This window comes from Musa acuminata, chromosome BXJ3-7 (genome assembly GCF_036884655.1).
Source record: "Musa acuminata AAA Group cultivar baxijiao chromosome BXJ3-7, Cavendish_Baxijiao_AAA, whole genome shotgun sequence".
NCBI lineage: Eukaryota > Viridiplantae > Streptophyta > Magnoliopsida > Zingiberales > Musaceae > Musa > Musa acuminata.
This window is the reverse complement of record NC_088355.1, coordinates 37,033,162-37,056,908: the sequence shown is the minus strand read 5'-3', so window position 1 is coordinate 37,056,908 and position 23,747 is coordinate 37,033,162. Positions and strand designations below refer to the sequence as shown.

At 39.1% G+C, this 23,747-nt stretch overlaps 3 protein-coding genes across 8 annotated transcripts; all 3 read left to right on the top strand.

The window, feature by feature from the left end:
* The first annotated feature begins 1,895 nt into the window (after positions 1-1,895).
* Positions 1,896-7,383, top strand: LOC135642385 (zinc finger protein CONSTANS-LIKE 10-like). Of its 2 annotated transcripts, XM_065158508.1 has the most exons (6): positions 1,896-2,054; positions 3,082-3,779; positions 4,333-4,557; positions 5,517-5,621; positions 5,749-5,821; positions 6,638-7,383. In XM_065158508.1, exons 2-6 carry the CDS (start codon positions 3,201-3,203, stop codon positions 6,697-6,699), a joined length of 1,044 nt encoding a protein of 347 aa, XP_065014580.1. In that variant the 5' UTR covers positions 1,896-2,054; positions 3,082-3,200; the 3' UTR covers positions 6,700-7,383. The 2 variants fall into 2 exon arrangements, with proteins under 2 accessions (XP_065014580.1, XP_065014579.1); XM_065158507.1 differs by having other exon boundaries at positions 5,517-5,821.
* A 988-nt stretch (positions 7,384-8,371) lies between these two features.
* On the top strand, positions 8,372-17,075 carry LOC135641990 (26S rRNA (cytosine-C(5))-methyltransferase NOP2B-like). The gene is made up of 17 exons (XM_065157722.1): positions 8,372-8,719; positions 8,820-8,986; positions 9,096-9,159; positions 9,293-9,426; positions 9,521-9,604; positions 9,764-9,838; positions 9,925-9,996; positions 10,092-10,165; positions 11,324-11,376; positions 13,328-13,437; positions 13,675-13,743; positions 13,845-13,919; positions 14,948-15,040; positions 15,125-15,204; positions 15,285-15,384; positions 16,216-16,487; positions 16,621-17,075. The coding sequence occupies exons 1-17, from the start codon at positions 8,458-8,460 to the stop codon at positions 16,670-16,672; spliced, it is 1,836 nt and encodes a 611-aa protein (XP_065013794.1). The 5' UTR covers positions 8,372-8,457; the 3' UTR covers positions 16,673-17,075.
* Positions 17,076-19,183: 2,108 nt separating this feature from the next.
* LOC135642105 (serine/threonine-protein kinase D6PK-like) lies at positions 19,184-23,589 on the top strand. 5 transcript variants are annotated; one of them, XM_065157962.1, is made up of 4 exons: positions 19,184-19,561; positions 20,215-20,278; positions 20,566-21,694; positions 22,521-23,589. In XM_065157962.1, the coding sequence occupies exons 1-4, from the start codon at positions 19,496-19,498 to the stop codon at positions 23,392-23,394; spliced, it is 2,133 nt and encodes a 710-aa protein (XP_065014034.1). In that variant the 5' UTR covers positions 19,184-19,495; the 3' UTR covers positions 23,395-23,589. The 5 variants fall into 5 exon arrangements, with proteins under 5 accessions (XP_065014034.1, XP_065014036.1, XP_065014038.1 ...); XM_065157966.1 differs by having other exon boundaries at positions 19,189-19,561; positions 20,215-20,270; XM_065157964.1 differs by lacking the exon at positions 20,215-20,278 and having other exon boundaries at positions 19,186-19,561; positions 20,452-21,694.
* The last annotated feature ends 158 nt before the right edge of the window (positions 23,590-23,747 follow it).

Here is a 23,747-nt window from a genome sequence, read left to right as displayed (position 1 = left end):
GTGCACGCCATCTCCTGTGGTTGGAGCAGGGCCAACATCATCTGCTCCTATAATTGAGACTGTTGTGAGCATTGTTGATGAGAGTGGTGGTCAGTACCATGTACTTCTCATCATAGCGGATGGACAGGTTTGTCTTCCTACCAATCCAACTACATGGATATAAACTCTCTGATGAAAAATCTCGCCGCTTGTATGTTTAGGTGAGTCGAAGTATCGATGTCGAGATCGGTCACTATAGTCCACAAGAGGAAGATACCATTGCAACCATGGTTGAAGCTAGGTGAGCATTTCTCAGACCACGATCAAGATCGTCTCTCTGCTACTTTGCAGATTACTGCTGATCGAATTCATCAATAAAGCAAGTATCCATTATCGATAATTTTGGCTGGAGTTGGGGATAAACAATGGGAACTAATGAAAGAATTCGATGATCATATACCCTCAAGAACATCCGACAACTTCCAGGTGATTCACATGACAGTGAATTGCTTCAAGCAGAACCTCCTTGGTGAACTCCACTCTTTGTTTCCTCTGCTTGCAGAGTTTGCAGACTTCACAGAGATGATGTCGAACAACATCACGATGAGCATTAAGGAGGCGAGCTTTGCATTGGAAGCACAGGTGGAAATACCAGCTCAGTGTCAAGCTTCTATAAGGCATCGACTGTAAGGGTAAACTTCTACTGTCTTCTCCTTGAAATCTGTATCTTATCGTTCGTGTATTGATCCATATTTATCGTCGTCGTCATCTCCAGTTGCAGACGAGGATTACCCTGAAAGAATCCTCTTCCTCCCCCAGCTAGGAGATCTATTCCTGCATGCTTTGATCCGATTCAATATCAATCAATAGTTGACTTGCAATGAACATGAAACTATGTAATTTGCAGTCACAAATGCATCGTAAAGCATGTATTATTCCCCGAGCATAAATCTTATTCCCAAGAATCCAAAGCATCTAACTTTGTGGGTTCGGTCACCCACCATCAAAAGTTGCGTGAATCTCCGCGAAGCTGGTTCTCAACCACACGTGCCGTCCAATCGTTGGCCACCGCGCTTGTCCGATTCGTCCGCACCATAGCAGCTCCTGTCCTGCTGACACGTGTCCAGTTAAGCGCACTTTTCGATGCTTTACGGATAACACTGCCAGCTCATGCTTCCAATCGCGCGGGTCCCACCGTCTTCCCCGTCACGTGTCGGCAGCGCTTCGTGCGATACCTACGACAGGACGGCGCGGCGAAAGTACTGTCTCGCCCCTTTCGCACGCCGGTCTTTTCCTCGGAGCCGTCGGATCTTTATCTGACCGCCGTGATCGGCTCTCGGCGCCCGGTGTGTGCAAGCTTATGAAAGCTCGAAGCATCCCCGCGGGCTCCGTCCCTCCTTCCAGATAGGGCAACGCGGCACGCGTTTCCGATGTCGAAATCACCGCCGTAGGCAGATCATCCGACGGTTGCCATCGCTCGGCGCGTGTTCCACGCGTTGACGATTCCATCGCGGCTCCCGAGTAGATCGATCCCGGCCGGCCATGTTTGGCTTCGACAATCGCAAGGAATGAGCGACCAAAGTCACAGGCATCGCCCTACAGAGAGCGGTACCCGCCGTCACAGCGACTGCTGCTCGTTGATTGGATCATCATCGACGAGTGGGCCCGCAGTGTCAGTTTGGAGAGTCAGGGGCAGTTCGGATAGTTTCGTTAACCTGTGAGGGTATTACGGTAATCAACCGTCGACAACGGTTTCGGTATACAGCTAGTCGTGGCTTCGTGTCGAACGTACGTGGACGAAAAGTTACTGTTAGGCTATAAACGAATTATGTTATTACATCAATGCCACCGAAAAGTGCACTTTTCGGTGCACTTTTCAAGGGTCCCAGCGGGCCCCCCATTAGGCCTCCCCTTGTTTTTAGTCCCACAGGCTCGTCTCATCTGCTCATCTCTATCTAAATTACTCCCCCCAAAAGGAATCGGGTCTCCTCAAATCGCTCATCCTACGCTAGGGTTTCTCTGCTTCTTGCCACGGAGGAAGGGAGCTTGCGGTTCGCGAAGGCCGTTCGGGATCGGTAATGATTGATTATTGATTTACATATCTTCTTTTGACGTTGGATTTGATTTTAGCCGCTGTAGCTGCATAGAGTTAGTGATGTCTCGGGTTATTATTTTATACTGAGGCGTTTTAGCAAAGATTTGATCTTGAAAGGGAACAGATATGTTTTCTCTATCTTTCTTTGGTTTTGAATCTCGATACAGTTTGATTGTTGCAGAAAATCTTTTTTTCTTTTTAATTGGGGGTTCAAATTAGAGTATTGCTTCTTCTTTTTCTTTTTTTTTGAAGTTCATCATGAGATTTGATACTTCTTCCTGCCGTAAAATGTTTGGATTTTATATAAACGTGAGAGAACAGTATATACACTTTAGATCAGTTTGTTTATAGTATGTGGTTATAGCTTCTCCTATCTACGAAAATTATTGGCAGAGAATGATCCAAGAAAAGGTTGCTATTTTAGGTAAGAGAGGTTATCTAAGTCCATTAAGATACTGGAGATGGTATTAACGACTTATAGAATATGAAATTTCTCCTTCAACTTGATTTGACTTTAACTTCTATTTTCATTTTAGACTTTTTCCTCTGTTTGGGACTCAGTTGAAGGAAAATTTATGCCATGGAAACTTCTGGGCCATGAAATAGTCTGTTGGATGCTCACGTCCGATTATTGGAAAATGTCTAGATGACAGACAATAACTAATTAATTGTAAAATTGAAGAGCTGTATATATCTGTTTATATTTGCTTTCAAGATTCGGATGAATTAGGCATTAAACCTGACCAAACGGAAGCCTTCCAGATGCTCAACCTCCAGCCTACCTAGGTGATGGCTAGAGTTGTACTCATGTTAGTCATTGCGGTCGTGTTACTCTTTAAATACTTATAGAACTTCCCTGGTGCATCGTGAATTTACGTTTTCATGATTTAGGTAATTGTTTTATATAGAACGATTTAGTTTATTAAAGCCCATGATATTCTTTACTTTATAGGCATGTCATTCTAATCTTTGATTATTATTCCTTTTCTTTGGCATGTGGACGTTAGTGGCTTTTGCACTTATGAAGTCTCTTGGAGAAGGAGGAGCTTGTGTTGTATATTACAGGAAGTGTTCTAGAGGCTCACTGTGTTGATTTGTTCAGCTATCTTTTGTCCATTGAACTAGCATGGGCCGTCTTTGTGATTTCTGCATGGAGCAAAGATCTGTGGTCTACTGCAGGTCTGATGCTGCTTCCTTATGCTTGTCATGTGACCGTAATATTCATTCTGCAAATGCACTTTCTCGGCGGCACTCGCGTACACTTTTATGTGACAGATGCACTACCCAACCTGCTATAGTAAGGTGCATAGAAGAAAATGCTTCGCTTTGCCAAAACTGTGATTGGAATGGTCATGATGGGTTGGCATTGACTTCAGAACACAAGAGGCAGACTATCAACTGCTACTCAGGCTGCCCATCAGCAGCAGAATTTTCTAGAATCTGGTCCTTCTTTGAATTTCCTGATATGGAAGAACCTGATTTTGAGAAAGGATTGATGACTATCAATGAGAACAGTGTTACCAATTGTTGGGGACCTCCAGAGGACAGCAGTACTGCCAATCTCGGCAGCACTGGAAAGATGAATGATATAAAAGCTGTTGAGAAGGCCAATCCCTGGGTGGAGTCATCTTCAGCATCTGGATTAAATGCTATGTCATGTAGTGCTGATCGACCAGCTGGTTCAATGGATTCAACTACACCCAAGGTACATCAGATTTTTTTAGTGCATATTAGTAGCTTCAAAATTTTAATTTATTGAGATGCAAATTTATTGCACTTTTTTGTGAAATGCAAACTCCTATGCTTTCTAATGGAACTTCTTTCCACAATTTGAGAGTCAAGTTTATTCTTTTTGGGCAAACCATGATTAAGGATTTTTCGTGATAAATATATGGAAGTTGTGTGCCCTTTCTCTGAACACTATGGAGGAGTTATATGAGATAGTCTCTGTGCTGCTTTATAATGAATGCTACAATGATGTTATTGAGGTCTGGCTTATTGTTAATCTTCTAGATAGTTATTACAGAACCTTTTATTTGAATACGTGGCCGTCATCTTCTGTTTTATTTTGTGACACAATGCACATTCTCGCCAAGAAAGTTGTATAGCTTTAAATTATGAAAAAACCAGTGCAGTTATCAACGGTCTCTGTGAACTTCAAGACAATGATTGCTCTTTTGAATTGTCATCGAGCATACCTAAAAGAACTTTTTACTAATGCGACTGCTAATCACTTTAAATTGTTTGACTGTGTCCAGACAAGTTGTCCCAGGACAGATGATGTTGATTTCTGTAAAGATGATTTCTATGAAGGTTTCACAATGGGCGATGTAGACATGACATTCGAGAATTATGAAGAACTCTTTGGTGCATCACACAACCAAACAGGGGATCTTTTTGATGATGCTGGAATTGATAGTTTTTTTGACATGAAGGAAAACTCTGCTACTAATTCCATTTGCCATGGTGAATCTGCCGAAGAGGTATATCATGTAGCTTTTTCCGCTGTTGTAGCACATTGCAAAGTGAAAAATCATAACTTGAATTCTTAGTTATTGGATGAAATTGTGTCATTCATATGCTCCAGCTCCTTTATTCATTGCATGTTAGATTTACGAATTGCCTATGTAATGTTTAGCTTGTTGCCATGCATTGGGGACCAATGCTTAGTTGTTTGTCTAGTAGAATACAACCATTAGGTTTGGTCCTATTTCAAATATAAGTTCTCATTAGCTTTTGAATGCTTAACTCATGGAAGGAATTTTGAGCTTTGATGGAACTGGTATCTGGGGTAGGGATAAATGTCATGGTTGAATAATTACAAACCAGATAAATATTTATTGAATTAAATCTCTGACATATAGGTTTCAGTTTGTATGGACATATTCTACCTACCCTGGTACTCTTAGAACAGTAAGTTCATCTTGATTTAACTCGAGTTACTATTTATTTTTTTTATCATGATGACAAACTTCTTTTGCTAATATTAAAGTCATGGCTTGCCTAATTGTATGATCCCAACCGGATTGGTCAGCGAGGATTAGAACCTGGCAGAGAACATCTGATTCTTGGCTGAATCATAATATAGATGGCTGAAGAGCCTGGAACTTAATCAGAATCAGCTGGAATTAGCCAATTTCAACCAGTCTCGACTGACCTATTGCTGCCAGCAGCTGAAAAAGAAGAAAAAGAAAATTCAATGATGCGAGTGGTTCTTAATTACCCACCCTCTGCTATCCTGCAAAACTCATCCAAATGCAAGAATGTGCTACTTGATTAAAAACTTATCAAGCGTGATACTTGCTTTTATCTGTCATTTCTGCGTGAACTAATTAAATTTTAGTGCTCTTTCTTGCTCATGTTTCTTTTTATTCAATTCATTTGAACTAAGAATTATTAGTGCTGTCCTCAATATCATTCTCAAGAATCATCTGATGGGCAGGTTAAACAAATGCAAGCAACATGCGGTAATGCAGTATCTGCTGATCCTGCAATGTCAAATCCAGAAGGAAATGCAGAATCTAGCCTGGCTTTACCAGGACTCCAGGTGCAGTCCACTCTATCATTTTCCTTTTCTGGTGTGACTGGTGAAAGCAGTGCAGGAGAATATCAAGATTGTGGAATGTCGGGAATGATTCTAACAGGTGAGCCTTCTTGTTACCATGCTGGTCCAGGAAGCTCTTCATTGCCTACATCTAACAGGGAAAGTGCTCTCATCCGTTACAAGGAAAAGAAGAAAACTCGCAAGTAAGTTCAGATCATGAGTCTCAAAGCAGACTTCCAAAGAATTTATATGCCTTTATCTGTTAATTGAACACCTATTATTGGATTACCATGCTGGTCGGTAAGGTTGCTCCTTTGCAACTTGGGAGACCAAGGTTCGAGTCACTGAAACAGCCTATCTGTCATGGATTTGTATTGTTTGCTGATGCTATGTGCCAAAGCCGGCACAACCATTTCTCTAAATATACACTCTTGAATTCCTGGTCATTGAACCGTATAGACAAACTTCTTTGTGCAATTAAAATATATTTCCCTTTCTAGGATGGTGCATTTAAATGCAACAAAGGGTGGTAATGCTTAAATGCTAGATCAAACAGCATGAGTTTGTGTTGATCTTGGGCAACTACTAGTGAGAAAAAAATATCATATATATGATATTTGTATGTATATACTGCCTAATAACCCCCAGTAATTCTGAGTTTCAAGATATTGAAGATGTGGAGGAGCGTGGATTAGACCATAGGATAAAATTTTATCAGTCTGCTTCATCCTGCTAGTGAGAATAGGGCCTTTCCTAGTTATCACTTCCAACTTGTCTCTGGATGCCCAAAAGAAAACGCATCTTTGTGCCAAAAATACTCTCAAAAGCACCTATGTCCACTTAGCCGTGTAAAATTCATGCTCTTGTCTGCTGCTTGTTCTGCAGGATTCTATAACCTTGGATCTGTGGTTGTATCCAATTATATATGAACTTTGTGTACATAAAGATCTAGATTTAGAGTCTACTTGTAATTATTCAGGGAGCATATGTGACTAAATTCTCAGTTTCTCCTCTTTCAGGTTTGAGAAAAAAATCAGGTATGCTTCACGCAAAGCTAGAGCAGATGTCAGACGAAGGGTGAAGGGGCGGTTTGTCAAGGCCGGTGAAGCTTATGACTATGATCCACTTTCCGAAACAAGAAGCTGTTGAGTACAGCAGCATTTTGCCTACTATGATATTAAGCTTTCGAGAAACCAAAAATTGAGATTGGCTGCCCATCGCCCGTTATAAGGAATGAAAAGGAAAATAAGAAAGGCAATTTGATTGGCAACTGAATAAATTGGAATTGGAATTACTTCTCCTAAGCTTCAGAGGTAACTCCATCTACAAATTTTCCGTTGTAAGATGGCCACATTAATCTTGCACATGTTGTCCATTTTTTCCCTGCATGGTGGCTGGTGCATATATGTGCTACAATTTTGGATAACCAGAGTGTTTGATCGGTCCATCTAAGAGCCGCTACTTATGTTCATCTACACTAATCCTTCTAACACTTCCTTTTTTTTCGGACTCATCTAAGGACCAGTTGGTACGCAATGACCTCTCTGCAATCTGCGGTTGTAGTGTCTTGCTTCCAGGTTTGGCTTTTATTTCAGATGTGTCTATATCCAAAACTCTTTTTTATTCTTCTGTTGTGGAAGGGAGATATCACCTTGTATCTATATTCACTTGTGAAAGGGAAGTGTATATGTAACAAGAGGCTCGGAGGATAATCTACTTTTAACTTGTAAATATACCTTTCCAAGCTATGGCTTCTGGTTATTAATCCTGGCTTTCTTGCTCATGAAACATGCTCTGAGAATGCAATGCCTTTCCAAGCTTTCTTGCCTTACTATAATTTATCGACAAGGTGGTTTAACTGCAAAACCTGCTTGCCTTGCAGTATTCCTTTTCTTGATGCCAAAGATGAGCTCAACCTTTCTTTTTGGTCCGACTATAAAGTCAACTGTGGAGATGTTTCTATTTATCGTATTTGCTTTTTTGCTTCCTCAATATGCAGAATTCGTATCAGTCTTTCAAGTTATAGATAGGAGTGTGCAGTTCTTGCTAAATTCAACAGAAATCACTGACATAAACAGTCATGATCAATCTTGACTTTTTGGTTTGCTCTGATGCCAACGATGATGTTTTGGTTTAATTTATCGCTTAAAATTTTCTTTTGCTAAAAAAAAAACTATAGGACTTTAGGATGACCTGATCGAACTTTCGATATATCATTATGTTGATCGGTCTTCCGTAATCTTAATCCAAAATAGAGTTAGGAGATATAATTATGCATCGATGAGCCTCTCTTAATCTAGAAATCATGTGTTCTTTGTCCCCTTCTCTAATCGATTCACTATCCAAGCATTCAAATTTTGTCTAAACCTTGATTCGAAGTATTTATACTCATCTCAAACCTATCGGTCATAATATAATCGCCCATTGGGCTATTGTTTCGCAAAATCACTTTTTCTACCCGACCCCACTCCACCCCACCCATACGATGTACCCGTCTAGAGGCGGTAATGCGTCCCACATATGACGCTCGGTGTATCTCAAGACGTCACATTGGGTGCGGTTTCGCGAGTATGTTTACGCCATCGGCTCTTGCGAGTAGCGAGAAAGAACCCGAACCCGTATTCCGCGAACCCTTGAGTTGGATTCCGTCCAAGAGGCGTTGTGGGACCCTCATAATAAAGCCTCGGCTCAGCCGTCGTGACTGGGGTACATGGGCGCGAGTATATTTACGTCGTCCGCTCTTGCGAATGCGAACGGAGGAACCCGGACCCTTCGCTCTTAAACCCTAGGGTTTCATCACTCATCCGCGCTCTCTCTTTTTCCCTTCCCTTGATTGCCTATGGCTTCTCGGGCGCAGCGGAAGGCCGTCAAGTCGGCCAGCCCTAACCTCATGAAGAAGAAGAACAAGAAGAGTCAAAGAGATGAGAAGGAGCTTGCTTCTAAGGATATCGATGCCCTCGAATTCGACCCAGGCTCCGAGGAAGAGATGGAGGAGGACGACCGCAGCCAATCGTCGGATGTTGAAGACGATGAGTCTCCGTCAGATGCCTCTTCGGATGGCGAACCGTTTACCGACGATTTCCTTGGCGGCAGCGATAACGGTGCTTTTCACCGCCGATTTGTCTTTCTTTTAGGTTTCTTATCGTGGTGATCGTTCGGCTTGATATTTTGGGTTTTCTGATGTTTCTGCTCGCGTTTCAGAGGAAGCGGAAGAGCCGGGGTCGGGCTCGGATTCAGATGAGTCTGATCTGGAGGCAAAATCGAGAGCCTTAGACGAAGCCAAGTCCAGGGCGGAGGAGGAGGCGGAAGAGGAATTAAGGCTTAATATAAAGGAAGAGTCGGATGAGTTCAGATTGCCCACCAAAGAGGTCAGCTTTATCCAAAATTTGCTCCTTTTTTACGTTTAATAACTTTCTCTCTTCTGCTCGATTTTCTGGGAAAGCTTGCTCTTTTACTGAAGCATGACTAATGTTACAGGAACTCGAAGATGAAGCTCGTCAGCCGCCCAATTTGCAGAACATTCGTAGGCGGATCAATGAGAGTGCGTAGTCTTGTTTCCCTAGTCCTTGAGCTATTGCAGTCATTCATATTTGTCATTTGTTCAAGGTTGCATTCTTTAATTACTTCTATGGTACTTAAAGATACATTGTTCTTGTCTTTGCTTCTCTTGACAGTTGTTCGTGTGCTATCTAATTTCAACAGTCTGAGGCAGGAGGGTGCTTCAAGGAAGGATTATGTCAATCAGCTTAAGGCAGATTTAATGTCTTATTATGGCTATAATGAATTTCTAATAGAGGCTTTTATTGAGGCAATGCGATTGTTTTTCTTACCCTTTTTCTTTTAATGGTCTTATGCACCATTGAGTTCTTGTTTCTTATACTTGCTTAATTTTGTCTTTTCAGATATTCCCAGCTGTTGAACTCATTGAGCTACTTGAGGCTTTTGAAAAGGGTAGACCTGAATGTCTGCGTACAAATACTCTAAAGGTGACTAGAATTTTATCCATTTTTTTCCCTTAAGGATGTACTATGCCACCATTGTTATTACTTGGTGAACAGATTATATTTCTACAAGTTTCTTCTTTTTTTGAATATTTGGTTGTTATGTGCATGGACCCTGCGTGCTTCTAACTTTTTGGTCAACAGACTCGTAGACGTGATCTTGCTGGAGTTCTAATTAACAGGGGTGTGAATTTAGACCCAATTGGCAAGTGGTCAAAGGTAATTTTGGTTTATTGTTTCTTAAACATTTTCCTTGTAGTTTGTCTTTGAAATTTTGAAGATATATGTGTGATTGAATATGACAGGTGGGGTTAGTTGTATATGATTCTCAAGTGCCTATTGGCGCAACACCAGAGTATTTGGCTGGGCACTACATGGTAAGAATGTTATGACCTTTGTTTTCCTTGCTAAGCCCATTGATTGTGTTTATATATTTTCTTGTTAGATTTTTTGATGTTCACTATGTATGCAGAAACAAGCTGCAAGTTCCTTTTTACCAGTTATGGCGCTTGCTCCTCAAGAAAAGGAACGAATTGTTGATATGGCGTAAGTACTGTTAGTCATGTGTTTGGAAAGTATTTTTTGTGCTTTTTTACTTTCAGTCATTTCAGTTGATGAATTGTTCAAATTATCAGCTGCATAGATGCACCAGATATTAAGCTAAATAAAAATTTGAATTAATGAGTGATGCCTAGACAATTTACTTATCATATGATGTCTACAGTTTGACCACTTAATATGCTAAATGTGATTAATACTAAATGCAAAGAAGTGGTTGTGGTCGATTAATAATAATAAGGAGAAACATAAGAAGAGAGAAAGATAAGGGTGAAAAGAAAAAGAAAAGACAAGTAGATGAAGGAGGAGGCCTGCTTCCTCCCTATCTACTAGTACTCCTCAAAAAATGTTTGAAGGACTTGGATATTTTGTTGTGATAAAATTTGGTTAGCTGGAATTGAATGCTGATTTATTCTGTTATAAAAATAAAGTTCTTGACTTAACTAGCAGCAGTAGTGTTTCATCGAAACTTTTCCAATTTGTTCTATTAAAACTAAGTTGGAAATACCTAAGAAAAACAATTTTTTTTCCTAAGATGGACTCTGTCTGGATGCTGGACATATACCTTCACGGTCTCAGTAGTGCTATTATAAAGTAGAAACTATTATATATGGTTGTGAATACTTCTTTTTTACTAATCCAAAGGCATGGGAGTACATGATGTCATCTAGAAGAAAATCAGGAAGAGTCTATCTTATGCTGAAATATTTTGGACATTATAAATGTCAAGTTTGAAGTGCAAGTGCTTTCGCATTATCCGATAATTCTTTGAAACCTTTTTGAACTATGCTGTTTGAGTTGCAATGTGCAAGTGATCTAATGCCTCGTGTTAGTGACACGATATTGGATGCCGTTGCTTTCTTTGTTGATCTTGAATATTCAGCTCTGTTTGTTTGTCTAATATCTTATGCTGAAAATTTTTGTACCTTATAAGTTGTAAGTTTGAAATGCAAGTGCTTTCACGTTATCAGATAATTCTTTGATCCTTTGTTGAGCTATGTTGATTGAATTGCGACATGCAAGTGATCCAATGCCTTGTGTCAGTGACAAAATATTGGATGCCATTACTTTCTCTGTTGACGTTGAATGTTTGGTTTTCTTTGTTTTTCAATACTCTTTTTCCTAATAGCACCTTTTGTTCTTCAGTGCTGCTCCAGGTGGTAAAACTACATACATTGCAGCCCTCATGAAGAATACAGGTAAGCACAATATGCTCTACTTGATTAGTTTGCATGTTCTTAATATTTTTATCATCTTCACCTTTTCACTAATATTTCTTGTTTGTGTTCATATGACTTAATTCAATGCTTTAGATCACTTTTTTTATGCTTGAGATGAAGATTGATGCACAGGATTATCAGAAACTGTTGACTAAGTAGTGTTCGCATATATGAAAAATTACGGATAGTGTAAGTTTGAGTGTCAAAAGGCGGAAAACCGCATAGTGTATGTATTCAACGAATAGCTGTAAATGCACTTGCTGAGTGTAATGAATCAATTTAGATTAGTGATACAAGGAGTAGTTGATGAAGACCAAATATATTAGAAACAGTTAATAAAAAACATGTTTGATGTCTCAATGTATCAAAAGGGGATTAGTGTAGGCTAACCAAAGAGTTTAGAACTGACTTATTATTGTTTTATTTGTAGTTTTTCTTTATAATTTTCTTGTTTTAAGAGAAAAGTTTTTTCTTTCTCATGATTTATTTATGCAAAACTTTGTCAAAATGGAGAAAGCCCATAAAAATATTGGAGAAATTGGAAGGTACACAATTTTGGTTTTTTTAAAGGCACATTTTGGGTATGAAAAGTCATTTCAGTGACATTTATCTTTTACGAACTTGACTCTCATTTAACTTAAATGACCATGAGTAGAAGATGTGGATGGTTTTCTTGCTTTAATATAATGATTGGGATCAAATGGATTTTATTAGTAGAATCTATATTGGTCATGAATATAATTTAAGATATTAACTTTCTAAAAGAAATATGGAATTGAAATATAAAAGATAAAAATTGCATTAAACGAATAGAACATATATTTTAGAAAAATAGTTAATTCATGTTTTACATATACATAATAACAACAATAAAGCTATAAGTCTCAACTATTTGTGATCGGCTACGTGGATCATTTGTCATCATTGATATTTGTAAAAAATCACATGTTTATTTAAGTTCAGAGTACTTAAGTCTTTATTTATAGTTTTTATTAAAGTCTTTTTAGGTCTTTCTTTACTTCCTTGTACCACTAACATTAATCATTTTTCGTCTTTTGATTACTACATTCGGAGGTCTCGTAAGCACATGCTTATATCATCTTAAACAAGTTTCTCTCATCTTATCATCTATCGAAGCAATACCTAGTTGTTCACAAATAAATGTATTTCTTTTCCTATCTTTCTTAGTAACTCTATACATCTATTTCGACATTCTCATTTCGACAATATAAATTTTTTATATATGTTATTTCTTAACTATCCAACACTCAGATCGATAAATCATTGTTGATCTCACAATTGTTTTACAATTTTTTTCTCTTAATTTCAAGGGTATCCGATGTTCACACATGACTCCTGACGCCTCACACCATTTTAACTATCTTGTTTTTATTCTATGAATAATTTCCTCATCGATCTCTCCATCTTATTGAATAAGAAACTATAAAGAAAATTTATTAACTTATCCATAGCATTAAAGATATTGATGGTCTCCACTATTGGTCAAAATCGGCCTACCTGAGTTGAATTTGATTGATTGTTTAATTCCAATCAGTTCCTGTAGATAAAAATCAACAAAATTTGGCTGAAATTGGATTGTTTATTTGTGTGATACTGATAATCAAGCATATTATAATGGACTCAGACATTGATTTTTAAAAAACAAGATATTTCAAGAGTTTTAGATACTGCATCAACCATGATGTCATGACAAAGTATGGCGATTTTAGATCATGATATATCACTTTGTTACACATGGCTATTAACTTAAAAAAAGTGTGCTAAGTGCTCTTTGGTGGTTAAACTTTTTATTGTGGTATTTTGAGTTGTCAATTCTTTAATTGATGTGTTCTTTTATTTTGTTGTCACTTCCAAGGCAAACTACTGAATTTTGTAATATTTATAAGTTGATTCACTTTGATGTTTTCAGGAATAATCTATGCAAATGAATTCAAAGAGACCAGGCTCAAATCACTATCAGCTAATATACATCGTATGGGTGTTACTAATACAATAATATGCAACTATGATGGGAAGGAGGTTAGTTATGATAAAGCATATGATCTCATATGATCATTTTTTTACATGATTCATCAGTTAACACCTATAGTCAATTTTACACATTGATTGTTTTCTCCAAGCCGAAACCTTTAATATTTTGGATGTTTTGTTTCTGTTATATTTGAAGTATGATAATTTAAATATGTATTGCTGACTGTCAAAGTGCTTATGAAATTGAACATCCTTCATGTTGTTGTGTCTGTCTGTTAAATCCAGCTACCGAAAATTTTTGGACTTAATTCTGTTGATAGAGTATTGTTGGATGCTCCCTGCACTGGAACTGGGGTAAGACGAGTGCATCATTCTTTTGTTCTGCTAGCAGTTGGATGACAAGTTTCTTATGAAGTAAATCACCAGATACTGATTTACTATATTCTTGGTTAAAGGTTATCTCAAAAGAACAATCTATTAAAACATCCAAGACCATTGAAGATGTACAGACCCGTGCCTTTGTGCAAAAGGTAAATGTCACTTCTGCTAGTATCTCTTTTTTCTTGGTTTTTGAGTCTGGTCATCTTATGGGGGATAATTTTGTCGTCTGCAAAGGGTTTGCTGATACTTTGTTTAATGCATTCATGTTCACTTCAGTGGATAACAGATTCTAATTTTGTATCAATTACTGAAAACGAATGAATGTATAGACCTTACTTTATAGCAAGCAAGATGGATGATTCTGAAATGTATACCTTTTTCTTGGATGGGATATTATAAAGGTTTTTCTTAAACACTGTGGAACTTATCTGGAGTCTGAAAAAAAATTATTGTATTATGAGATTTAAAGTTGTATCACTAAAATATATCAAGAACTTATAACTTCTATTCACCAAATAAAATTTACATGAACATGCTTGACGATGCCAGTACACACATAAGCCTGACATCAACTTTGTTGCCCGTCCTCTTTTTCTTTTCTTTTCCTACTCTTTTGAACTTGGAATGCTAAAATGATCCTTTTTGCTAGGGACATTTAGATATTTCTTGATATTTGACTAATGTTCAACTAAAACACCTTCAGTGGCCTCTAAAGGAAACAATGTGATTCTCTTCACATTTCTTACAGAATTTGTGTGCTTTTTTTTCAAAAAGCAAAATCATTGGTTTTTTAGACTTCTAAGCTCTAACCGTAAGTTGCCTGTGCTCCTGAGAAGTGCACCACAAATATTATCTTTGCCTGTTCATAAGTGGAACGCTTATAAGCATGGTTCGACTGACATGAAGTTGATGAATGTCTCTCTGCCTTATAAATTTACCCTTTTTCATGTTACAACAATCTGACCTTTGCAAATCTTTTTGATAGCACTTGACATCTTTTTTTCCCTGAAAACTTGATAGTTTCCCCCTTTTGGCTACTGCAATTTTATTTAATTTCTGGCTGATAATGTTCTTTAAGTGTTCATTGATTTATATGAATTGGATGCTTAATATTCTTAGTGTTTGGATCATATTGCATGATACTGAATGATTGTCTAAAGTAGCCAATCTCTTGCAGCAACTTATTTTAGCAGCAATTGATCTAGTAGATGCTAATTCAAAGACAGGCGGTTATATAGTATATTCAACCTGCTCCATGTTGATTCATGAGGTTTGTGAAGCATTGAATGGTTAAAGAGATTCATTTAGATATTCATCTGCTGATTTTTATCTTTCTATTCCATTCTATTTGTAGAATGAGGCAATTATAGATTATGCGCTGAAAAAGAGAGATGTGAAAGTCGTGCCATGTGGATTGGACTTTGGTCGCCCAGGGTATGTTCAAATAAATGTTTAATGTTTGCTTGAATGGCAGTCTAGAACAGTCAGTTTTATTCTAATGAGTATTTGTTCAGATTCATACGATTCAGGGAACATCGCTTTCATCCATCATTGGAGAAAACAAGGCGGTTTTATCCACATGTAAACAATATGGAAGGATTTTTTGTTGCAAAGGTACATTTTTATCTTGCAACATGTTTACAACTGAATAGTTACAAGTTCAAATATGTATCATGAATCTGATTATCAGTCTTTTCACTGTGATGCTTTCTTGATGATTTAGAGCTGAAGTGTTTTCTTACAATATAACGACTTACAGTAGGTGGCATTACAATTGACAAGATAGTGATTAACATCTGAAACAGTTGTCTGGTAAAATGAAGAAACATGCAGAATCTAAATTGCTTTTGTGCTTATCAATACTATGAGTGAAGAAAATGGTTTATTAGCTTGAAAGCCCATCTATCAATATGTTGTGCACTTTGCTATATACGTTTACATGCCCATCTGTGGTGCCATTGGTTTTGATCTTATTATGATAGAATCACCTTTCAAATTCTTAGTAGTGGAATTTTTCTTGGGGTTCTTGATCTCTGCCTGTAGGCTTACTGTGTCGTATCATAAAATTCTTGTCCAATTTTTCTTTGAGAATTTTTCTTGGGGTTCTTGATCTCTGCCTGTAGGCTTACTGTGTCGTATCATAAAATTCTTGTCCAATTTTTCTTTGATCCCCTGAGATTTTTTACAAGTCCAGCCATTGTTCCTTGTGATATAGTATTTTCATATATCGATGTGCATACACTAAAACCTTATCGTAAATGCTTTACTATTTACATCTTCCATCCCAGCCCTTTGTCTTGGGCTTAACAGTTCAACAAATTGGGTTCTAGTTAAACCAAACTTTAAATGTTTGTCATGAGTTATGTGTCATAAGCAATGGTGATATAGGTTGAAACTCCATGATTTTGGAACATGACTCCATAATTTCATCATTGCTATTTACAGTTGAAAAAGTTGAGCAATTCCAAACCAGCAGCAGCCTCTCAACCCAACCAAACTTCAGAAGTGGAAAATGAAGCAGCTGTTATTGATGGCAACAAGGATTCTCAAGAAACCCCAAATGGGAACCCTGAACAGCTTAAAACACCAAAACATGCAGGGAAGAAAATTAGAGAATCTAAGAGTGGTGTCCAGAGTGGAGTAATATCAACTTCATCTAAGAACCAGGCAGGGAAAAAACGGAAGCTTTCATCTAAAGAGAAAGTCACTGACTCAAGGTAAGGCTTCACTGAACCTGCAATGACATTTTCTTTGTGAATCAAGATATACCAACTATTGAGTAGCAAGAATAGTGAGTTTTGTTCCTAGTACATTGATGTTGTTTTGAAACTGTATGTTTATTGATGACAGAGAAAAGAGAAGGAAGGCCCTGAAAAAGAGAAAGCCGAAGGAAACCCGATAATATGGTGGTGGTTTACTAGCTGTCTACAGAACTCAGCCTGGGAATAGCAAGATGAACCAACTAATTTGGTAAATGACGCAAGCAAGTTTAGACTGATATGAGGAGCTATATAACGGCTGCTTAAGATGGGGATCTTATGTTTAATTGTGCCTGTCATTTCTTCACACCATGGAACAATCAGTGATCGGTATGGCTTTATGGCACATACCGAGTTTGACGGACAAGTCTGGTGGTGAATGGAGCAAATTTTGACTGAATTGAGTTATACTGATTGCCCAAATGTGGTATTCCTCTTATTTGTAATATTTCTTGTTCTAAGATTGTTTATGCTTGTTATTCGAAACAACATAGTGATCTTTGTACCGCCATGCTGATTTTTATGGTTAACACTTGTTAGGGTGCACATCTGTTTTCCAGTTCATGGAGCATATCTCCAGCAATGCTAAGCTACAACACATCAAAATTTAGTTCCATTCTTGGTTTGAAGGGAGTGATACAATAAGCTCCATCGTGAGAAAGTGTTGTTGTTTTAAGATATGTGAAGCTCTATTTAATCTCCATTGAGGGGTAGCGGAGAAGAAAATTAAAGCACAAAGACTAAACTCTGTAGATAATCCTCAGAGAATTCATTAGTCTCTGCACTTGTATGCCAAATCACGTTTGATTGCCACAAGTCATAGCCTCTTATGTCCAGCAACGTGCATCAGTATCAGCCACTTGAATTTGGATTTGGCTGGAGAAAAGAAGCAACAGTAATGAAGATATTATTCTCATAAGAACATGCAAGCACTTCAAGAGAGTGCTTCATTGGATCCTCCAATCTTGTCTTGAGACATTGGCTGTTTGCAGCTTGCTGAGCTTGTTTAATTTGCATGATGGCCTCCTCTCCTTATATTATTATTATTATTATTATTATTTTATCATGCATATGCCAGAATCTATCTAATTGATCCTCCTGAGAAGTCTTCTGTCAATGTCTGGCAACTTCAATGGTAGCATCTTCCACTTAAACAATTACTGTGAGCTTTCTCCATCATAACCTTGGTCAGCATGCATTGCTGTCCTAACCTAACAGTTAATGGTGCCAATCCCAAGAACTAGTTTATGCTTTCATAGTCTCATCCTGCAAGAGGACTGGAGCATGCCTTGATTGTGATTTGGGTGTAGGAGAAACTTAATCAAGCATCACACATCCATTTAGGCTTCAGCAAAGTTTCATGGTTGCATCATCTTACAGGAACTGAGTCACCTTGCAATGTATTCTCAGAAGGCTCTTTGTCTCTCGTTCACAATCCAAAGTCTTTACTTGGAAGAGCCATTTCCAGAGTGCTGCTGCAGTGCACATGCCTCCTGCAGGTAGCACACAAAGAGAGTTATTTTATGGCACAAATTTTGGAGCTTTTACAGTGCTGGGTGAGGTTTAGGAGATGCCCAACAAGACGAGACCCATGTGCTTCAGCTCATCTCCCTATGCATAGGCTTCATGAGGTTTTGTTTTGTTATCTTAATCAATGGATCAAAGACAGCACTGCACTTGCTCTCTAGAAGACCTTGTTGTAGACATCATGATCTGATCTACCCCTTCTAGTATGGGTTTTATTAAGCATGGATTATCCTACTTTAGCCTGATAAAGATCTCCATGGCCTTAAAACTGTGGATCATTGACCATGTCAGATGACTGTGAACACCATAAAGCAATTCATGATGCTTGGGTCGAAGGCAACTTAGCCTCGCAAGCATGAATAAATCACCATCGGTATAGAACAACTAAGCCTATGAGATTGCTGCTGCTACTCATCTTGGAGAAGATGTGATCTCTTACCAATTACTTTGGTCAAATAATTGGGTACCATCATCCTCAGGAATCACACTCGTGAAGCTGAGGGCTGCTGGTTCATTACTGCTGCTGCTGTTGACTGTGACATGCTTGAATTGAAGATCTTCAGTGTGGTCAAAAGGAAACAAGAGTGTGAATCCTGAAGAGGACACCTGAAAAGTCTCCTAATTGTGGCCATCTTTTGTTGTCATCAGCAGCAGAGGCAATGAGCACTGTTCGTGAGTAAACTTGACAGTGACTGTGGATAACCGGAGGCATATTCTGAGCATATCTCTCCTGTACTTCCTCCACAACTTGGTGAGAGTCCAGCACTGTTCCATTGATGGACGGGCACGCCATCGACGATGCTCTGTCAGCCTGGGATCCCACCTCGAATCTTGCTGCTAGCTAAACTCTACAAGAAAAGTCCACATTTTGAAAAGAAGGAAGCTCACTCTGAGAAATGCAGGTTCATGGCAGAGCCATGATCGTCACGGTGCCAAGCTCTTGAATCGGATTCGAACGCCACAGGTGAGAGTATATATAGTGTACATCCCTCTTGTTCTGATCCAAAACATGCAATGGGGTCGGGGATTCGGGACAAGCTGGGATTGAAGGGTGTTTCTATCATTTCCAAAAGGCTAAAAGATGGGGGTCTTTGAGGAGCCAATCAAAGAGTCACAGGAGGGTGGGAGGGTGTTTATGGAACTTGGGGAAACTCTTGGTGTTGGGAACGGCGCCTGAATACTTGGGGTTTGGGTGGTAAAACTGAAGGGGCATTGAGATAGGTGAGAGAGGGAGCTAATGGAATCACAAAAAGCTGTAGCTTTTGCTTTGACCGTTCTCCCTCTTCCATGCACAACTGCACACCCACAAACACACATCCAAAGCCACCACAAGGAAGCAGCCCCAACACTTTCCAAATAAAAAATCCCTTTTGCTGTCTCCCTTTAGTTTTCTTCAGCAAACTTCCCCTCCTCCCCTTGCTGCTTCCCCTCAGTCGTGGATGCCAGGCGGAGCCATCCAACATCCGCACACTGAAAGCTCTAAAGTTGTGATCTTTGGGAGCAAGGTATGACTTTGGGCTCTTTCCCTCTCACTTCTGGTTGAATTCTTGCATCTCGCCATTTTCATTTGTTGTTTTCTCCTTTCTGTCTCTTTTTCTTCTTTCTCTGGCATCCTAAATCTACGTGTTGTCTTCGGTTTGGGTGGATCGGACCTGCTCTAGGACTAATGGACGAAGATTTCATGGGAAGCATTCATTGTTTTCTTTCTGTTTACTGAAAAGTCCTTCATCTTGCTATTCCGAGGATCTGATATTTTATAATGAGCAGAAGTTGCGATTTTTGCGGCTGGAATGATCCTTGGTTCTTGATTCATGATTCCTAACATTTTACTGGTACTTTTGAGATATTGGAGTTTTCGCTTAGAAAGGTGTTAATGCTGCATCTACTTCTTCTTCTTCCCCTCGCAGAAAAAAAGTTATTTGCTTTAAGGTGGGTTATGGTCCACCATCCTCGCTGTTGTGGAAAGTTTGTATCTTTAAGTGCTTTTGTGTGATCTTTTATTCGGTCCTTTCGCTATTATGTAGAGGTTGGTGCCCTCTTGTGGACCAATGTCTTTAAGTAGCTTTGGGAGGTCTCAATGTTCTATTATATGAAGCTTCTTTGAATTGCATTCCAGTTAAGATGATAAGTTAATGGACCTTTCTGATTTTGCTCTTAGATCTTGGCATACCGGCTTTCCTTGGAATGTGTTGATCGGTCATCGTCTACTGTGAGGTGGATTGGTATTTGAGAACTGTTTCTTTATCTCGATATGCATATTATGTTTGGATTCAGATGTTCTTAATCTGTAGGTTATATGTTCTGCCCATCCTTTTTCCTAGAGCAGATTTCTCAAGTCTCTTATTTGTGATCTTGTCACCTCATTCATGCTTCCTCCATGTCATTGCATTTGCAGATCATGATTTTAATACTTACCTTCCCTGTAAAAATCTGTGTTGCTGAAGAGCAATGCATGAGATGGTTATTTCTGGCAATTTTTGGTAACTTTCTGTAATTGTCATGACGGCAGATCCTGGCTTGAGAAGATCTATTGGTGATGGAGCAAAATATTTTTGGTTCTTTGGTGGAGTGCTTCAAATAGTTTTTTCTTTCTGGGAAAAATGGAGCAGTAATTTGTTGGTCAATTTGGCCTTGTTCGACACACAGGGGTTATTAATGGCTTCAAAGGCTACCTTGAGTAACCGCTCCGAGAAACAAGTTAAAACACCTGGGAACCAGAAAGTAAAGCCAAATTTTCCACATACTAAACATGTTGCAAAGCCAAGCAAATCAGAGCCTACTGCATCAAAAAATTTGGTAGCTGTCGGCGAGAGCATGACAAAGCATATTTTGTCCGAAGTTTCAGAGAATAAAGAACCAAACCACTCGCTTAAGGACACTATTGATTCTATAACAGATAAGGTTCGTTCTACGGTCATGCTTTCTTCAGAAAATAATGACATGAATCCATCTTCCGATGGTTGGAAGCAACCAACACAGCGTGCCGATTCCATTGAACCAAGTGGCACCATTATCTTGGAAGGCAATGGAGATCAAGAAAAGAAATCTGAACATGGTGCAAATAATGGTATTGTTTCTGCTAAAGCTAGTGTTGAGGACAGCAGTATAACAAGGGCTAGTGAAGGTGCTAAGATCAGTGACAAAGCTGATGTTATTGAGAACAGGAAAAGCAGCATGTGCAGGCCTAGTACAAGCAGTGATATCAGTGATGAGAGCTCATGCAGTAGCTTGAGTAGCAGCATTACTAAGCCCCATAAGGGAAACGATTCAAGATGGGAAGCAATTCAAATGATACGAGCTAGAGATGGATTTCTGGGTTTAAGCCATTTTAGGCTGCTAAAGAGGTTGGGATGTGGTGACATAGGTAGTGTTTATCTATCAGAGTTAAGCGGCACAAAAAGCTATTTTGCAATGAAGGTCATGGACAAGGGATCATTGGCTAGTCGTAAAAAGCTTCTAAGAGCTCAGACAGAGAGGGAGATATTACAATGTCTGGATCATCCATTTCTTCCGACGCTATATACCCACTTTGAAACTGATAAATTCTCCTGTCTGGTGATGGAGTTCTGCCCGGGAGGAGACTTGCACACCCTTCGGCAGAGGCAACCAGGGAAATATTTTTCTGAACAAGCAGTGAAGTAAGTCCTATACTTCACTTTCCTATAAGCACTTGAGTTACAGCTTTTAAACTATTTGTTATTCTTTTCAAGATTCTTCATTTTCATATAAAATCTGTATATGCTTGTATACATTTTTTTCATGTTAATTTTGCAGTATAGATGGTTCGAGTTTAGGGCTTTCATATTCAGATGTTTTACTTCAAAGCTCATTGGTTTTCTTGGTCTTATTCATGATTTGATATTGCTATTGTCATGACTGTAATCATAATCATGTTGGATTAAAAAGATTTAAAGATCTAGAAAATGCTCAGCAGTCAATTTTTATGAAGGTTCACATATTGGAAGTGGCTAACACACGTATTGTGTTGTGGAAAACTTCATGTAGCATTCCCAGGTTTGTTTAATTGAGAGATTCTTTGACATTCTTAAGTTCTCATCCATGACATGTCTATCTGGTTATGGGCATCCACCTCCTTTGTTGGAAGCATGTCATCATGTAGAAAATCATTCTTTAAACTGGCCAACCGCCTTGGTTCTTAGATACCCAATCCAAATCTAAATTAGTTGGCGGTCGTTTGACTTATAATCTGCTGTGCCACTTCTACATTACAGAAATGATTGCAGAGCCAATAAGCTTTGGTTATATTTCTAAATTGGTTCTAGATGAAGTTATGCAATTATGCATGCCTTATTTTGAAATATTAAGCAGGGCATATAGTGCTGGAGGACAGTGGTTGAGATACTAACAATTCTTTTTCCATTAGACATAATTAGTAGTACTAGAAGAGCTGACACTGATCTGCTTGCGACTTATAATTGTTTCTTCTTGACATTGATATTGCAGGTTCTATGTAGCAGAAGTCCTCCTAGCACTAGAATACCTGCACATGCTTGGCATTATATACCGTGATCTCAAGCCAGAAAATGTCCTTGTTCGGGAGGATGGGCACATCATGCTTTCTGACTTTGACCTTTCCCTTCGATGTGTAGTTAGCCCCACACTGATCAAGTCTTCCAACCCAAAATCGGAATCATCACGGAAGAACAACCCAGTCTACTGTGTCCAGCCTGCTTGCATCGAACCACCCTCCTGTATCCAGCCTTCTTGTGTTGCTCCCACGACATGCCTTGGCCCTCGGTTTTTCTCCTCCAAGTCCAAGAAGGACCAGAAATCTAAGACCGAGATAGGGAACCAGGTTAGCCCCTTACCTGAGCTCATAGCAGAACCCACAGATGCCCGTTCAATGTCGTTTGTGGGTACACATGAGTACTTGGCCCCTGAGATCATCAAGGGTGAGGGCCATGGGAGTGCCGTCGACTGGTGGACCTTTGGCATCTTTCTGTATGAGCTTTTGTACGGGAAAACTCCATTCAAGGGATCAGGTAATAGGGCCACATTGTTCAATGTCATCGGCCAGCCATTGCGCTTTCCGGATTCCCCAATTGTGAGCTTCTCTGCCAGGGACCTGATAAGGGGACTGCTCGTGAAAGAGCCACAGCACAGGCTCGCATATAAGCGTGGGGCTACGGAGATAAAGCAGCATCCGTTCTTCGAGGGCGTAAATTGGGCCTTGATACGGTGTGCAAGCCCCCCAGAAATCCCGAGACCTGTCGAGATCGACAGGTCCCCACAGCCTATTGCATCAACAAGCCAAAAATCTGCACCTGCAATCAATCAGAAAGGATCTGATAACTATCTTGAATTTGATTTCTTCTAGCAATGCTTCTCCACTGAGTACCTCTGCTGTGTCAGGAGAGGGTCTATAGTTTTTCTAAATGTTTGGTGTTTGCAGCTGGTATTTTGTATCAACTGTCAAATTTCTATCAAGCTGCATACTGCAAGTTGCATATGGTTTTCCATGATTTGTACTCAAATACTTCTGAATGAATGCTGAGACATTTTCTCCTGTTCATTACTAAGAATCTTTTTCCTTCTGTTTTTGGTTAAATTTCTTGTTTCGACCGATTCACTTTTAATTAGAGAGGTTATTTTACCTAATCTTACAGGGTATTTTGCCTCATGGACTACCTGAAGAATCATTCTTTTGTTGTTGAATTAGCAGGGGTGAAC

Bases quoted from the DNA above. Each gene is read 5' to 3' on its own strand.
- LOC135641990 (XM_065157722.1), top strand. From the start codon at position 8,458: ATGGCTTCTCGGGCGCAGCGGAAGGCCGTCAAGTCGGCCAGCCCTAAC. The intron at 13,920-14,947 runs GTAAATGTCACT...AATCTCTTGCAG, and splicing joins CCCGTGCCTTTGTGCAAAAG to CAACTTATTTTAGCAGCAAT. The intron at 15,385-16,215 runs GTACATTTTTAT...TGCTATTTACAG, and splicing joins AAGGATTTTTTGTTGCAAAG to TTGAAAAAGTTGAGCAATTC.
- LOC135642105 (XM_065157962.1), top strand. From the start codon at position 19,496: ATGCCAGGCGGAGCCATCCAACATCCGCACACTGAAAGCTCTAAAGTT. The intron at 19,562-20,214 runs GTATGACTTTGG...TTTTGCTCTTAG, and splicing joins TTGTGATCTTTGGGAGCAAG to ATCTTGGCATACCGGCTTTC. The intron at 21,695-22,520 runs GTAAGTCCTATA...TTGATATTGCAG, and splicing joins TTTTCTGAACAAGCAGTGAA to GTTCTATGTAGCAGAAGTCC.
- LOC135642385 (XM_065158507.1), top strand. From the start codon at position 3,201: ATGGGCCGTCTTTGTGATTTCTGCATGGAGCAAAGATCTGTGGTCTAC. The intron at 3,780-4,332 runs GTACATCAGATT...GACTGTGTCCAG, and splicing joins TGGATTCAACTACACCCAAG to ACAAGTTGTCCCAGGACAGA. The intron at 4,558-5,516 runs GTATATCATGTA...TCTGATGGGCAG, and splicing joins ATGGTGAATCTGCCGAAGAG to GTTAAACAAATGCAAGCAAC.